Source organism: Pelecanus crispus, chromosome 1 (genome assembly GCF_030463565.1).
Source record: "Pelecanus crispus isolate bPelCri1 chromosome 1, bPelCri1.pri, whole genome shotgun sequence".
Classification (NCBI taxonomy): domain Eukaryota; kingdom Metazoa; phylum Chordata; class Aves; order Pelecaniformes; family Pelecanidae; genus Pelecanus; species Pelecanus crispus.
In genome coordinates, this window is record NC_134643.1 from 59548849 (window position 1) to 59562632 (window position 13784).

Consider the following 13784-nt stretch of genomic DNA (forward strand, 5'->3'; position numbering starts at 1 on the left):
ATTAGCCTCTGGCAATTTTTCGTCAGCAAAACCTGCTTGCCGGACCTGAGCTTGGGCCTTGAGCTGCTCTAGGAGAGAAAGGTGAAGAGCACAGAGCGTGGTGACCACTGTGTCTATAAAAGGAGAGTCTCATCATCTGGCCCCATACCAGCGGCCATCTTTGTGCAGTCCAGAAGAGACAGGAAACGTCATGTGCTGCACTTCAGAGAACTGTATTTGTGTATGGGAAAAGAGAGGTGTGTGGGGACACGTATGCATGTGGATGCTTATCTATGAACCAGGCAACCATCGGGCTGTGGATTTGTGTTTGTGCATCTCTCTCAGCTTGGGAAGTGAGGGCAACGTGTGCTGGGGAAGACATCTGCCTATGGCAAAAGGATTTTCTAAAACTAAACGTTCGCAGCAAGGCCTGTGAGGGTTATCCATCTGCAAAGGTGAGGTCACATTAAACTTTGGAAGAAGGTGGACATATTTTTTTTAATCCCTCCTGGCCTGCGGAAGGGATGAGCTGTGCCAAAAAGGCACTGCAGCTATTGCGGGGCAGTGTTGCCTGTCTGGACTAGCTGGGAGGCTCAGGTTGGAGGGGATGTTTCTTGCTTCTGTGGAGCAAGTGGGGTGCTTGGCTGGGTATGGAGGTCACGGGATGGCTGTTTCTGTGGTGTCACACCAGCTGCAAGAGCGAGGGTTGTGCCTCAAGCTTGCTCACACTCAGCACTGCCCTTGTTCCGCTCCCGCTCTGACCCAGGATGGATCCTCTGAAACTGGGGCACTGGTAGGGAGGCTGATTTCGTTCTGGTGTTGCTTAGATCAACGACTCGGGTTATTTTTCACAAAGTGGTCCATGATATTTCTATTGCAGATTGACTCCTACCCCTGGTTTCAAAGTGATCTGTACACACGTGCAGACCCTGAGAACGATACAAGTGGTCTGTCTGGGTGTCTGAAAGAGGGAGCTATGGGTCTCTTGCTGCTGTCCCAAGAGGACAGGTCCTTATCTCTCTCTCTTTTGCTTCCCAGCAATAGTTACAAACTGGTCCCAGTGTATCTGAGCACTGCAAGCTAACACCTGATCCCTCCACCCTTGTTTCTGCACCTATTACTTTACCAGCAGGAAGTAGGACGTGGTTTGGGGCTTTTTATTCTCGGCCTCGCTAGCCTTTTCGATACTTCAGGGCCTCGTCTCAGTCTGACAAGGCAAGCAAGCGACAGCTTCCTGTGCAAAGGTGAGAGGGAGAAGACTGAGAGAGACCACGCGCATACGAGAGGAACGGCTCTGCAGCAGAACTGCCAGGCTGGGAGGCACCTCTCACTCCAGCAGCGCTGGCTGATGGCTGGACATGCACTGAACTAGGATATCCCTCTCCATCCCTCTCCATTACCCCCCTCCCTGTTCCCCTCACCGTTTGACATCCAGCACCTGCTTACATCCAACCCCGTGACCCGGTCCCCAGGGACTCCCTTCTTCTGGACCGCCGGGTGCCTGGCACTGGAAGGTAAAGGGGGTGATGCTGGCCAGCTCTCTCCCACATGGGGGTGGCTGATCTGAAAAGCGTCTTGGAAGGAGTTTCGGTCTGACAAACTGAATCTCGCCGTTGGGGAGGGCTGAGCATGTATTTATCTCTGTCTCTCCACAGTCCTCTCAAATCATACCCCATATCTCACAACCACACCGCCTGCTTTCTTTCTCTCTCTTTTTCTTCCCTTTGTCTGTTTATGCGTTGTCGTCATTTTTTTCTTTCTCTGAACCTAATCTTTTATCACAACAGGAATCAATATTATGCCTCATGCCAACCCTTTATAAATCCTCTCTTCCGACTCCCCTGGTAGTCCCAATGAGGTCCAGCAGGACTCTGTCTTGTTTTGTTCAGCTCTGCCTGGGCTCCAGGCTTGCTGAGAGGTGAGGGTCGTCCCTTCTCCTGTGGGCAGAAGCAGACCTTGAGTGGGTGTCCAGGTGGATGGGGAGAGGGAGAGGCTTGGATGAGAAGCCCGTAAGCCCAGTCTGTCTAATATGGAGCATGGTAGTACAGGCTTTGTAGGACAAGGAGTTAGGGAAACTCCTCCAGGGAGGGTGCCACAGGTGGATGAGGGGTGCTGCAGAGTTTCTTAATTACAAAGCCCAAATTTTCTGCTACACTTAAAAGCACGGCTCCTTCCAAGGCAGTGCAGGGTCTACTTGGTGAGGATGGTGCATGGTTTGTGCGTGATTGCATAATATTTTGTGATATGGTAAAGCCTTGACTTTCCAGAACCTAGTAAAATCCTTCTTCTCCCTGATTTCCCCCCTGTCCCAAACAAGCCATTCAAAATCTACCTCCTAAGCCATAAGCTCTGCAACTAACTTTTGTCAGTTGCAGCCAGAGACCCCTCTTACTCAGCAAGCACCTAGTTAGTTCAGCCCTAGGGCTTACCAAAAAAAGAAGCTCTTCAAAGCACAAGCCGCGCGCAACCAAGGCAGTACTCTCTACCTGAGTCAGCAAGGAGCATGAAACAACACACACGGACCGCTGCGCACTTACACACACATTTCCAGAAGTCATTACTCCTGCAAACAACCTATCTGTGCTGCACTGCGAACCGTTTCAGTGCTGAGCGAACAACCCAAGGCAGGAAAACAATGAGGTGCTGAGGAAAAAGCACAGACTCCGGTGTGGAAGGGGTATGAGTTTCTGAGCCTGGAATATTGGCACTGGCTTTGAGCCCTGCCCCAGGACAGTGGTTACCTCCTGTGAGATGACATCTTCCTAATTTGCATTGCTGAGCTATGTTGGGGGGGGGGGGGGCGTCTTCTCTCTTTCAGTGTGTCACCAGTACAGATGAAGCCCTCTTTGCTGCTTCTGTGTCACCTCTGGCTGTTCAGCCTCATGGCTCTCTCACTGGCATCAGACTCGGCACAAGGTAAGAAATGATTCCCTTCACCCGTGCCAGCTGGGTGAGCAGGGAGGGGGGTCAGCCGTAGGAGTGTGTGTGCCATGGTATGTTGCTGTGCAATGCTTGTGTTGTAACATACAGCCAGAGGAGGTTGCAATAGTTAAAGGTCTCTTATGAGCACATCAACCTCCAAGGACATAGACAAGTGAGTGGCTCTGCCTTTCTTACTTGGAGACAGTTAGTTATCCGGCAGAGGAGTCAGTCTGTAGGTTGGGATGGGGCAGAATTGTACGGGGTGATGGTTAACGCCAAACATCATTGCTAATTCAGCCACGTTGCTGTCTGTCTCCTCTGCTGGCAGGTGCCTCCAGCCTAACTTGTTGGTATGACTCACGGGCGGCTCTCTTCTGTGACTGGAACCCAGGCAGCGACCTGGCTGAAGCACCATGCCAGCTGCAGATTCTATCAAAGTTAGCTTTTTGTGACAGGTGGGTAACTGGAGAGGCTGAGGAAAGCCAAAGCTTTGAATGAAAAGTGTCCTGGAAAGGTTACCACTTGACAAAAATATAGGCTCCCCCTCCCCAGGCCACATGTAGTGGAGTCACAGAGCTGAGGGGCTTTGTCTTTAACTCTGTCTTTAAATTCATGTGAGGGCTGAGATGCTGGCCACTGCTCAGTGTTTGTCATCTGACGGTCCCACACTGCCTAGCACAGCCCATCTTCCAGCTCCATAGTTCTGTCTGTGCCTCATTTTCCAAAAAATCCCTCTTCCTTGGTAGCTGCTCTCTGGACTGAAAGGCATTTTCAATGGAAAAGGAGGATGTATAGAGATGGGTGTGGATGAGGTGGAATTAAAGTTATACAGGGGCCATTTGCCCATTGCCAGGATGAGCTGGGATGTTGCACCCAGAGTAACAGTAAATGAAGGAAAATATTGTTCCCCTTATCTCCCCTGTACCTTTCATCTCCCTGAGTTCATGATGTTTTCCTCTCCCACATGTCTCCCAGCAGATGGGTAGGTGTGTGCCCAGTACCGCAGTGGGGGCTGGCTGAGTCTCTGTGGTCTCCAAGTATGACATCTTCAGCCAGGAGACTTACCAACTCACCAGCCTACCCCAGGGCTTTCCTGGGTGCCTGTCATAAGGAAAGGCTCAGTGTGATACTGGCAGTGGGTGGGTTGCTCATGACTGTCATAGAGACACCTCCAATTGGGTGAGATGGGCAAATACATTCTGGGGCTTGGTATGTGGACCTAGAAAGCCAAAACATTTATGTTGCTCCATGGGTGTGAATCAGAAAGACTGGGGCTGGAATTTTGACTGGATTTGGAACTGTGCTGCTGCTTGATCACTGGAGTTCTCCTGCTTAAAACCCAGGCCATTTTCCTTACCTGAAAAATTCGAGGAGCACTGTGAATTACCCAAGGCAGAACACATGACAGGACTGAGGAGATGCATCAAAATCTTCAGCAAAAACAATAATGTGAGTAATTCATCTGGGATGTCCTGGCTAATGACAAGGTGGAAGGAATTTGTAGGTGCTTCTATAAACAGTGTGACACCCCGGAGTAATATAAAAAGCCCAAACCTAATCCCTGACTCCAGTTCTGGGGGTGGGCTTGAAGTTGTGTGTCATTGATAATGCATCACCCTTGTGGATTCCCCTGCTGGGAGGATAGGTTTAATTGTGAACTGAGCCATGCTGTCCTGACACATGTAGAAGAGGTGCAGGACAGACAGATCACATGTGGTGTCCCATGTCTCAGTTACCTGGGTTTGGTCCTAATCCCTTCCTCTGAGGAGGGACGAGCATCTCCACCAGCTCTGAGGTCACCTCTTGACCTCATTTTCCTTGAAGAGATCAGTACCATTTCCCAGATCATTAACTACTATGAAGTCTGGTTAGATGTGTCAAATGCAAGATGCAACAGCAACACATCACTGGAGCTAATAGTGATAAATATCCTCTAGCTATTATTCTTCATTTAATTCAGTCTTTTTTAGACTCATTATGTACTTCCTTCATGCATATCCAAAATTACTGTAGTCCTTGTGTTTTCAGAAAAAAACCCCACCCAAATATGAGCCAATTTTCCTTATTGATAAAGTCACAACCAGTTCTAACAACAGCCAAGATTTCTTACATTTGCACAGCATGTGCAAAGACAAATTGCAGGGTTGGTAAACAGCTCCAAAATCTTTTCTTTCTAATCAAACTAATTTCCCTATTGCTTATTTAGTATGTATGATGTATGTGGCCCTTTAGTATCATTGCATTTCAAGAGTAATATTTAATACTAATGTTGTCTCAATCTTACCAATGAACACAAAATGTTTTAGTAAAAATACTTTTTCTCAATAAATGTCAGTCTTGGAAAGTAACTTTTTTCCTGCTTAGTCAGCACATACAGCAATCCTAGCATACTAGCATATCACAATATTTTTTGCCCTTCTCACCAATGAACAAAAAAAATCCCACTACATCAAGTATAAATCTTCGGTTCCTCACTGACCACTGAGGCTTATGCTTTTCAGCCACAAATATCATATTTATTGTCAAGTATTCCTAAACCTCTTATATATAGGCAATGCTTAGAAATATGAATGCTTATTGATGAGGCTTCAGTGTCACTAATGGTAAATTTTCTTTGCAGACTCAATGCTTCACCGCTGCAGACCGCCTTACCATGACCGTCCATTGCCAAATTGGAGACAATATGTATACGCCTGCACGAATAGAAGATTTCAATCCACTTGCAAATAGTGAGTACTCATCTGTCTTGCAGTCTCTGAAGCTTCCCTACAAAATGACAGCTAACTTCTCTTCCCCATCCGCCCCTATGCCACACTTGTAGCTGACTGTAGACTTGTCTCTTTTCCTTGTCCCCTACTACAACTAGCACAGATGAACCACATTGACTCCTGCCACTTGCACCTCTAACGTGCAATGTCATGCCAGCCACTTGCTGTCCTGTCCTGTATCTGGGACACTGTTGAATGAGTGTGCTTTGCACTAGGAGTTCTGGCTTCAAACAGGCAATGACAGCTCAGCTGACCTCCTGAAAAATGCATGCTGCAAGGAGGAGGGAAAGTCTTGCTGCTCTTCCCCTGCCCCTCTTACCAGATATGTGCTTCCACCCTCCTTTAAGCCAGCTTTGGCATGCATCAGTCTTTGCTGAAAGGATTCAACTCACTAATCCAGCAGAAAAACATCTGTTTTGGTCATTTTTTGGCTGGTTGTGTGAGTGTACCTGGCTCAAGGAGAGGTCCAATAGAGCTGCTGCAAGGTGAGGCATAGGAAGGCATGGCTGGAGTCAGGGGTTGGGAAGGATCAACCCAGACAGTCTGTGTAACTCCATCCTCTGTGGCTGTAGCTCTCTGATAGAGCACCTGGGTAGCAGCTGTCACCCCAACATGCTCCATTCCTGCCTTTACAATTGCCTTGTGGATCATCCCCACAAGATAGAATGCATGGCCATGTGGGATTGATTGCACTGACTGCGGGGGCCACTCTCACAGGCTCACAGGAGGAGCTGCCTCTAGCGTAGTCCAGAGACAACAGGCCTTTTGCCTTCAGTGACACTGGGGAAGAAGGAGGAACAGAGTGGGGGAACTCACTAACCATCTCACATGGCCATGGCTGGCTGGAGTCTCGAGCACAGCCAAGACACCAACCCTGCTGCAATGGGGTTTGCGGTGGAGCCCTGTTATGGACAGACGATGCGCAGGTATCAGCCCTGCTCCTTCTCTCTTTCCAGTAAAGCTGAGGCCACCAGGAAATCTTCAGCTGGTTAGCAAAACTGAAAACACCTACAACTTAACGTGGAGCCTGAATATTTCCTCTCACTATTTGCATGGGTACCGGGAATACCAAGTGCAGTACCGAACCACGAGTCAGTCCTGGGAGGTGAGTATGGAGTGGGACAATGGGACCTGTCACCATACAAATCCTGGTCTTCTTTATGTCACCCATGACTTGCTCCTGGGCCTCCCCTCAGGATGAAACCAGTTTTGGTGAAGCTGGAGAGCAGATGACACCTCCCATCCTCTTATCTGTGTCATCTGCTGCCAGTGTTTGGTGATGACATAGAGGCAGATGGGAATCCTATTTTACTTAGTGCTGTCACAAAGAAATCCAGATAGCTCCAGGACAGACCTGAAAGGGATGAAAAAAGCAAAATGAAGAAGACTTGTCCTCCAGGGTGAACAAGCAGTGCACAACGTGTAGGGATCTGAGACAGGTCCTCTCTGAGGGCGTTGGAAGAGATGGGTACATGAGGCTGTAAGCCAGGGTGTTGATGATGCTGTAATTTTGCCCTACTCCCAGGAGGCCAGGAACTTCATCATTGAGCAGGACCAGATGTGGGTGGTGTTTGAGAGCCTCTCCCCCGACTTGAAATACGAGGCAGCTGTCCGTGCAAGGCCGAGTGCCTCAGGTATCTGCAAAGGCGTGTGGAGCAACTGGAGCGAGACGATACTGTGGAGGACACATGCTGACCGTAAGGATCAGAGTCAGGCAGTCTGGCTTGGAGGGGAAAAAAGGGATTCATGGAAAACAAAGCAGAAGGGTCAAGCAGGCTGAAAAGCTGGAGGAAGATGGATAGGGAGGATTGTTTTAATCAAAGAGCAATAGAAAGGTCAGAAACAATCTGTCCCTCCTGACCTGTTAGGTCAGGCTGGCTCAAGAGGGCTTAAAGGCAAAGACCACCTTACCTCAGAAGAGCCCCTCTGACTTCCAGAAGCCAGGCAAAATCCACAAGATGTAAATCAGGGACTGCTTCCCCAGAGCAGTAAGGCCAGACGTCTGACCTGCAGAAGCAGTGGCCAGGTCTGGCATCTTCCCAGGTGCTCCTGTGACCTAGGAACATAAATCCAGCTTTCTAAAATGGCCCAGTTCATTGGAGCCATTGATCAGTGAAACGCAGTGAAACAGAGCATTCAGAAAGGAGACCTGAGCCTGGGAAGCAGTCTCCCAGAGAATGAAAGAGACTTACATGCCTGTAAGTCCCTTCCAAAAAGGTCTGCTGAGACTTGCATCAGTCATTACCATGAACCGCAGCATGGAGGACACCTCCAGCCTTGAAAGATAGTGCCCTGAGCAAGTGTCTTCCCTGAGTCATTGGCTATGGTCTCTGTAATTTCTTTTCTGAAAAATAAGCAGATAGAGGTTATTCCCTCTCATGTCGCCCCCTCTCTGCCCCTGCTCAGCCCCTCCCTGTTGTGCCTGGTGCTGGTATAAACAGAGGAGCTATGTTTAGAAAGGGCACTGTGTTGCTGTGGCGACAACTTTTGACAGTGTGTAATGTCAATGAATAGGATACAGCCCCAACCAGTTGTCACAGCAACCAAGACCCAAAGATAACCAGGGTACCAGAGGCAGAGGAGACAAAGTGATCTGAGTAGCATCTCAAGGACAGGCAAAGAAAGAACGTCCTAAAAATGTCTCCCCCTTGTTTTATTTTTCTCTGCTCACTCACAAGTACTCCAGAGGAGCTCTGCGGGCCCAGACCAAGGGGTGCTAGGGATGGAGGCAGATGAAGGTGGCAGGCAGAGGAGACAGGCACCAGAATAGCAAGACCAAGCAAAAGCGCACTGGGGAGATGTGTGTGAAAGAGACAGATTAAGAAAAGTTTGAGATAATGCCAGACAAGCCTGCAGAGTGCTGGCAGCATTGGCAATGTGGGAACTCATTCTCTTTCTCCTAACCCTACAATCCAAGTACCAAAATCATCATGTGATGGAAAGCTGTAACCTTCCTAGCCTCCTAAAGCTTTCCTACACCTCTCTAGAGAAAGAAGCCAGCCCCTTGACCTCTAACCTTCTCCATCCTTGGTGTTCCTGCCTTCTCAAAGACCCATGAACCCCAGGACTACTCCATCTCTCCCACTGACTGATAATGGTGTTTCAAGTGCCCAACCCCACTTACACTGATTTTAGGAAAATCTGCTTTCCTTTGCAACAAAACAGACAGGTTGATGGACACTTCAACCACTAGACTGTGGCACCTCATCTGCGGCAACCCCCAGCTGTGGTGCTGTTATGAACAGCGAGTTCAAGCTGTTCAGCACATATTATCTATTACGCTGTGCCAAGCAGACTCATCTGAAACTCATCTTGGCTCAAAGGTGTCCTACACAACACAGCAGAACTCACCTATCTGACTGCATATAATAATTTTATATAATATTATATATTATATAAAATTATAATAAAGGCCCACTTTGATCAGCTTGAACAGCCATGGAACGGATGCAGCTCCTACCTCCAGAATCCTGGCTAAATTTTCACAGCAACTCCCTCCTTCTCTCTCATTTTGCAGAAACATCCCGGCCAGTCTTGCCAGCTCTTATAGTGAGCACTTGTGTCTTCCTGATCATTGTGACTGCCTTCCTTATTAACACATGGACCCTGAAATGGTAAATGGGAATCAAGTTTTCCTGTCTGTTCCTCTCCTGTGTCTTGTGTGTCTTCTCAAAACCACAGTTATTTTTCAATTGACATTGCTCAGGATAGAGAGTGACTTAAAAATACAGTTTATAGCCCGACCTTTTGAGGCTGACATTTGTTTGGGGAGATATATCACCAGTCCTGTGACCTAGTGCAGTACCCTGGCTGAATTAAAAACAGCTGCCTCAGCACTTCTGTTGCCCGTGGGTTAGAGTGCTGTTCCCTGGCAGGGATGCACCAAAATTGCCTCTTAAAAAGCAGGTCAGTGGGTGGAGCGCTCCCTCAGTACAGAGGACCAAGAAAGCCTAGGTACCACTACCTTGTCACTTATTTAAATACTCCAGCAACAGCTCAGACAGGATGCAGTGACATTTGGCCTGTAGGCAAAACTCCTGAGTAAGGAGTACAATTCTTCCTCTCCCTGGTCTGTGCAGTCCTGAAGTGTTTCATCACATGCTGGTAAACATCTACATGGTGCTTTAAAGAACTCTTTGCCAGCATTTCTACCCAGACACTGCTTTTATTCAGGACTGAAAGTTTCTCACAAGGTTACCCCATGCAATAATATGGAGAGTGACCTGTCAACATGATGAGGTTAGAAATGGCCTCGCATATTCTCATCTCAGGACAGGGACAGAGAAACAGGGTGTTGATGCTCATGGCAGGGAGCAGGGAGAAATATTCTCAGAGATGAGGCAGCAGAGGCTGGGATGTCTTCTCTGTAAGGAAAGAAGAAGAAGAATATTGAAGGAAGATGGATACTGAGAAAGTCACTGGTCACTGTGTTTTACCTTGAGGCATAACACAAAAGTGAGGAAATGTTAGCTATATGGCACAGAGAGAGAAAAAAAGGCCTCCTTTCTCCACAGAGTATAATTAGTTTGGGGGAATTGGATAGAGCATAATGCTGAGGTAAGATCCTAGGAAGGATTAGACATGCATGAATAAAAATAGCATCTGCAGTGTTGTAAGGTAGTTTATATGCAAGGACTAGCAAATTCTGATGCTTCAGAGAGCACACTGATTGCCTCCAGAGGTCGGGAAGGTCTTTCCTCAGAGCATCCCACAGCAAAGCTTCAGCAAAGACCTGACAGGATCAGTTGACATCTCTGAGGGACTGAGGAGCAGATTAGACCACTTCATGCTGCCTCAGGATGACAACACATCGGTTCCAGTAAAGTAGAGGCCACTGGGTGGACACAAGGTGTGCTCAGATTGCTTGCACAGCCAGTGTGTCCTAGCTATACCATGCAGTGTTCTGCTAACAGGATGGACAGCTGTGGCACAGCTTTTCCAGCAACGGTCCCGTTCAGGCCATGTGGTCCTCTGAGTCATTGTGGTGACAGCAAAGTAAAGAGGGGGCAACTCACAGCAGCTGGACCTTGGAAACAAGGGAGACCTTCCTAGCTTGTCATCAGGGCAGGAGGGGAGGGAGGCAGGCAGAGAGGACCAGCCAAGGCCACCAGTGAAAGAAACCAAAGAAACCAGTGAACTGTTTGTTGGTTGTGCTTCCTCAGGGAAAAGACTGAGGGGAGTATATTTTTCAATGCCAGGTTTGACTGCCTCATCTCCATATCGCATCCCTCAGATACTGTGTTTCAGGCCACTCAAGAGCAAGGCGAGCCCTCAGGCTTGTTCTTACTTTACCTCTCCCCCGCAGCAGGGTGGTACCCATGAGCTGCAATGCTATCTCCTACCCCCACCACAGTGCCAGATTGGTCAGGATTAGGCCCTTCCTCATTCCTCCTTATTTTCTTTTCTTAAGGTTTAAGAAGATCCTGAAGATTCACATCCCAGATCCTGAGAAGTTCTTTCCCCCACTTGTTTCAGTTCACGGAGGGGACATTCAGGTATGGGACTGGGGATGGAGCCAAGTGGTTATGAGGGAGAAATGAGGGAAAGGAGGGTCCAGCTGCACATGCCTGGGACAGACACCCAGTTGTCAGATCTACATGTGTGCACATGACACGTGCCTGTAGCACCAGCTGCTGGGTTCTCCCCTTGAGTTTTATTTTCTGACCTTCTAAAACCCGACACTCAGCTAAGGCATCTCTAATTACAGAACCGAGAAACGGCAAACCACGCAAACCTCAGCACACTGCTGCCCTAACGGGGAGCCTGAGAGAAAACATGGGACATGCAGGAGGGAGATTGGCCTCTCAGATCCCCTTGCATCCCGCTTTGGTCCCTCCCTGCCTGCCCTAGGCTGACCCACTGTTGCCCAGATTTCCTGCTGTGATCCCCTCCTCCTGGCTGTGAGCCTTTCCTCGGCTCCTAATGTGAATTGCCATCACCCTGGATGGCACTTAGCTGATTTCTGCATTCTTCTTGTCTCTTTCTCTTCTTTCTCCACACCCACTTTCTTCCTTCCCCTAACCTCTTTCTGAGTATGGGCAGCTGCAAGGAGACAGTTACCATTCTGTGCAGTATTAAAGGGAATGTCAGATGTAAGATGTGGGAGGTGATCCCAAGGGGCATCTTGCTTTAAGAAGAGTGGAAACAAACTGCAGAGGGTCCAGAGGACAGCAAAGCTTTGGAAAGCCTAAGTGCAAAAAGCCTTAGAAAGCTTAAACTACAGAGGAAGAGTGCAGAGTAGGGGGTGGGGGTGCGCAGCAGGCACTGAAGACTCTTTCTCAGTGCAGAAAGAACTAGAAAAAATTGCTTTACTGGCCATAAAGGCAATGAAGTTGGATGTTATCAAAACCAGTATATTTTTAAGTATAATGTTGCACTGCAGGATGTCACTCATGGTGAGTGTGGAAATCTAGGCACAGGGGCCTGGAAGAGCACTTTAGACAAGAAATCCGCATAGGGCCATGTAGATGTATCAGAAACTGGTTCAGCACCTAGGAATAGATTGCATGAGATGCATCTCAGTACTGCTTTTCATGTTTCCACCTTCACTTCATCTTATAGTCTTGTAATTTTTTTCATTCCTTTCACTTTAATCCTCCATCCTCCATTCCCCCCCTCCAGAAATCTCAAAACGTAGGCTTGCAAGATCTGCTCTTGATTTCGAAGTGACAGAAAGATATACTCTCTCCAAAAATCCTGCAGATGAGACATCATGAATGTGAATTTCCCTCCCCACCACCTCCAGCAACTCTTGCTTGGACAGAGAAAAGGTCACTCGATTGCTTGTGGGCACTCAGGAAAAGAAACCTTTGGTTCCTCACTGAGTGTTATACTTTGGGTGTAACAGTCTGTCTCCTGTGTTTCTTCCCCATCAGAAATGGCTCTCCTCCCCATTCTCCACATCTTCCTACTGTGTGAACAGCACAACCCCAGAGATCTCCATGCTTGAGGTGATGCAGAAGAATGACCAGGAATCCCAGTTTCTACTTTCCAAGGGAACCCTGACTCCTGATCCTCCCTTAGAAACCAGTGGGCACTCCTTATCCAGCTGCTTCACCAACCAAGGCTACTTCTTCTTCCACCTTCCCAGCTCCTTCGAGATCGAGCCCTGTCAGATCTACTTCACCTATGAGCCTTTCACCCAGGAGGACAGTGGCAGCAAGGATGGCGAGTCTTGCCATGCTCTCCCATGTCCAGACCTCTGCACGCTGGCAGAGGACATGCCCGTGTTGTCCCACAACTTCCTTCACTGTATCAAGGTGACCCGGGGCTTCCAAAACAACTCCTTTGTGGAAGAGACAGAAGGTGAAGCCCAGCAGGCCATGGCTATTTCTGGGGCTCTCCAGTCAAGTGAAGGCATCTCACCAACACCAGTTCTGAAACAGGATGAGAAGGTGATGGACAAAGCAGCTTTACAACCTGCTGAGGCCCTGTGCCAGCTAGACACTGACATTCCTGACCCACCGGATCTGCATGACAGAGATACTATCAATGTAACAGAGGGAAGTGGGAAGGCAGGCCCTCCAACTGACCCCTGTACACCAGCAGCACATGCTGCCTCTTCTTTCTCTCTGCCTCCAGCTCTAAGGCAAACCCAGGATGAGGATCCATGCAGAACAGCTTTCTCTAGCCAGGTCCCAAACACTGGTGCCTACCTTTCCCTGAGGGACCTCCAAAGCCAGTACAGCCATTGCTCTTTCTAGGATCTGCCTGGAGGAAACCCACAGGTGGGAAAGGCCTTCTCTGCAGGGAAGACTAGGTGGACAGTTTTTCTGTTCAGGACATGAACGTGACTTCAGCATCAAACCCATTGGGACAGTTCTTTAATGAGGCTGGAGAACACAGTTACTCTAGAGGGCTGCAAAACCAGAAAAGGGACAGGATGGACAAGGTTTAAATTCATGAATGGCTGTGGGTAGCCATTCAGTCCAGCTGAAGAGACTCAAGTCTCCTAAGTCAGCTCAGAGCCACAACTGTGTCAGCTGTCTAAGCAGTGCAGTGTAAAAGAAAACCCCATTATTGAGTTAAAAATACTGGGGAAATCCCCTCCCTCCCCTTCTTTCCCCCAGGTCTGATGATGGCAGTAAAAAGAACACACAGTTTCCCATTCTTGCT

General features: G+C 48.5%; 1 protein-coding gene across 1 annotated transcript; it reads left to right on the top strand.

Moving 5' to 3' along the window:
* The first annotated feature begins 2813 nt into the window (after positions 1 to 2813).
* On the top strand, positions 2814 to 13372 carry IL2RB (interleukin 2 receptor subunit beta). The gene is made up of 9 exons (XM_075705520.1): positions 2814 to 2895; positions 3230 to 3356; positions 4245 to 4350; positions 5522 to 5630; positions 6626 to 6774; positions 7195 to 7366; positions 9187 to 9283; positions 11080 to 11164; positions 12545 to 13372. The coding sequence occupies exons 1-9, from the start codon at positions 2814 to 2816 to the stop codon at positions 13370 to 13372; spliced, it is 1755 nt and encodes a 584-aa protein (XP_075561635.1).
* Positions 13373 to 13784: the final 412 nt, after the last annotated feature.

What these genes read in the sequence shown, in the direction of transcription:
- IL2RB (XM_075705520.1), top strand. Translation starts at nt 2,814, where the DNA reads ATGAAGCCCTCTTTGCTGCTTCTGTGTCACCTCTGGCTGTTCAGCCTC. An exon ending in AACACATGGACCCTGAAATG is followed by an intron (nt 9,284 to 11,079) that starts GTAAATGGGAAT and finishes TCTTTTCTTAAG; the next exon opens with GTTTAAGAAGATCCTGAAGA. An exon ending in TTCACGGAGGGGACATTCAG is followed by an intron (nt 11,165 to 12,544) that starts GTATGGGACTGG and finishes CTTCCCCATCAG; the next exon opens with AAATGGCTCTCCTCCCCATT.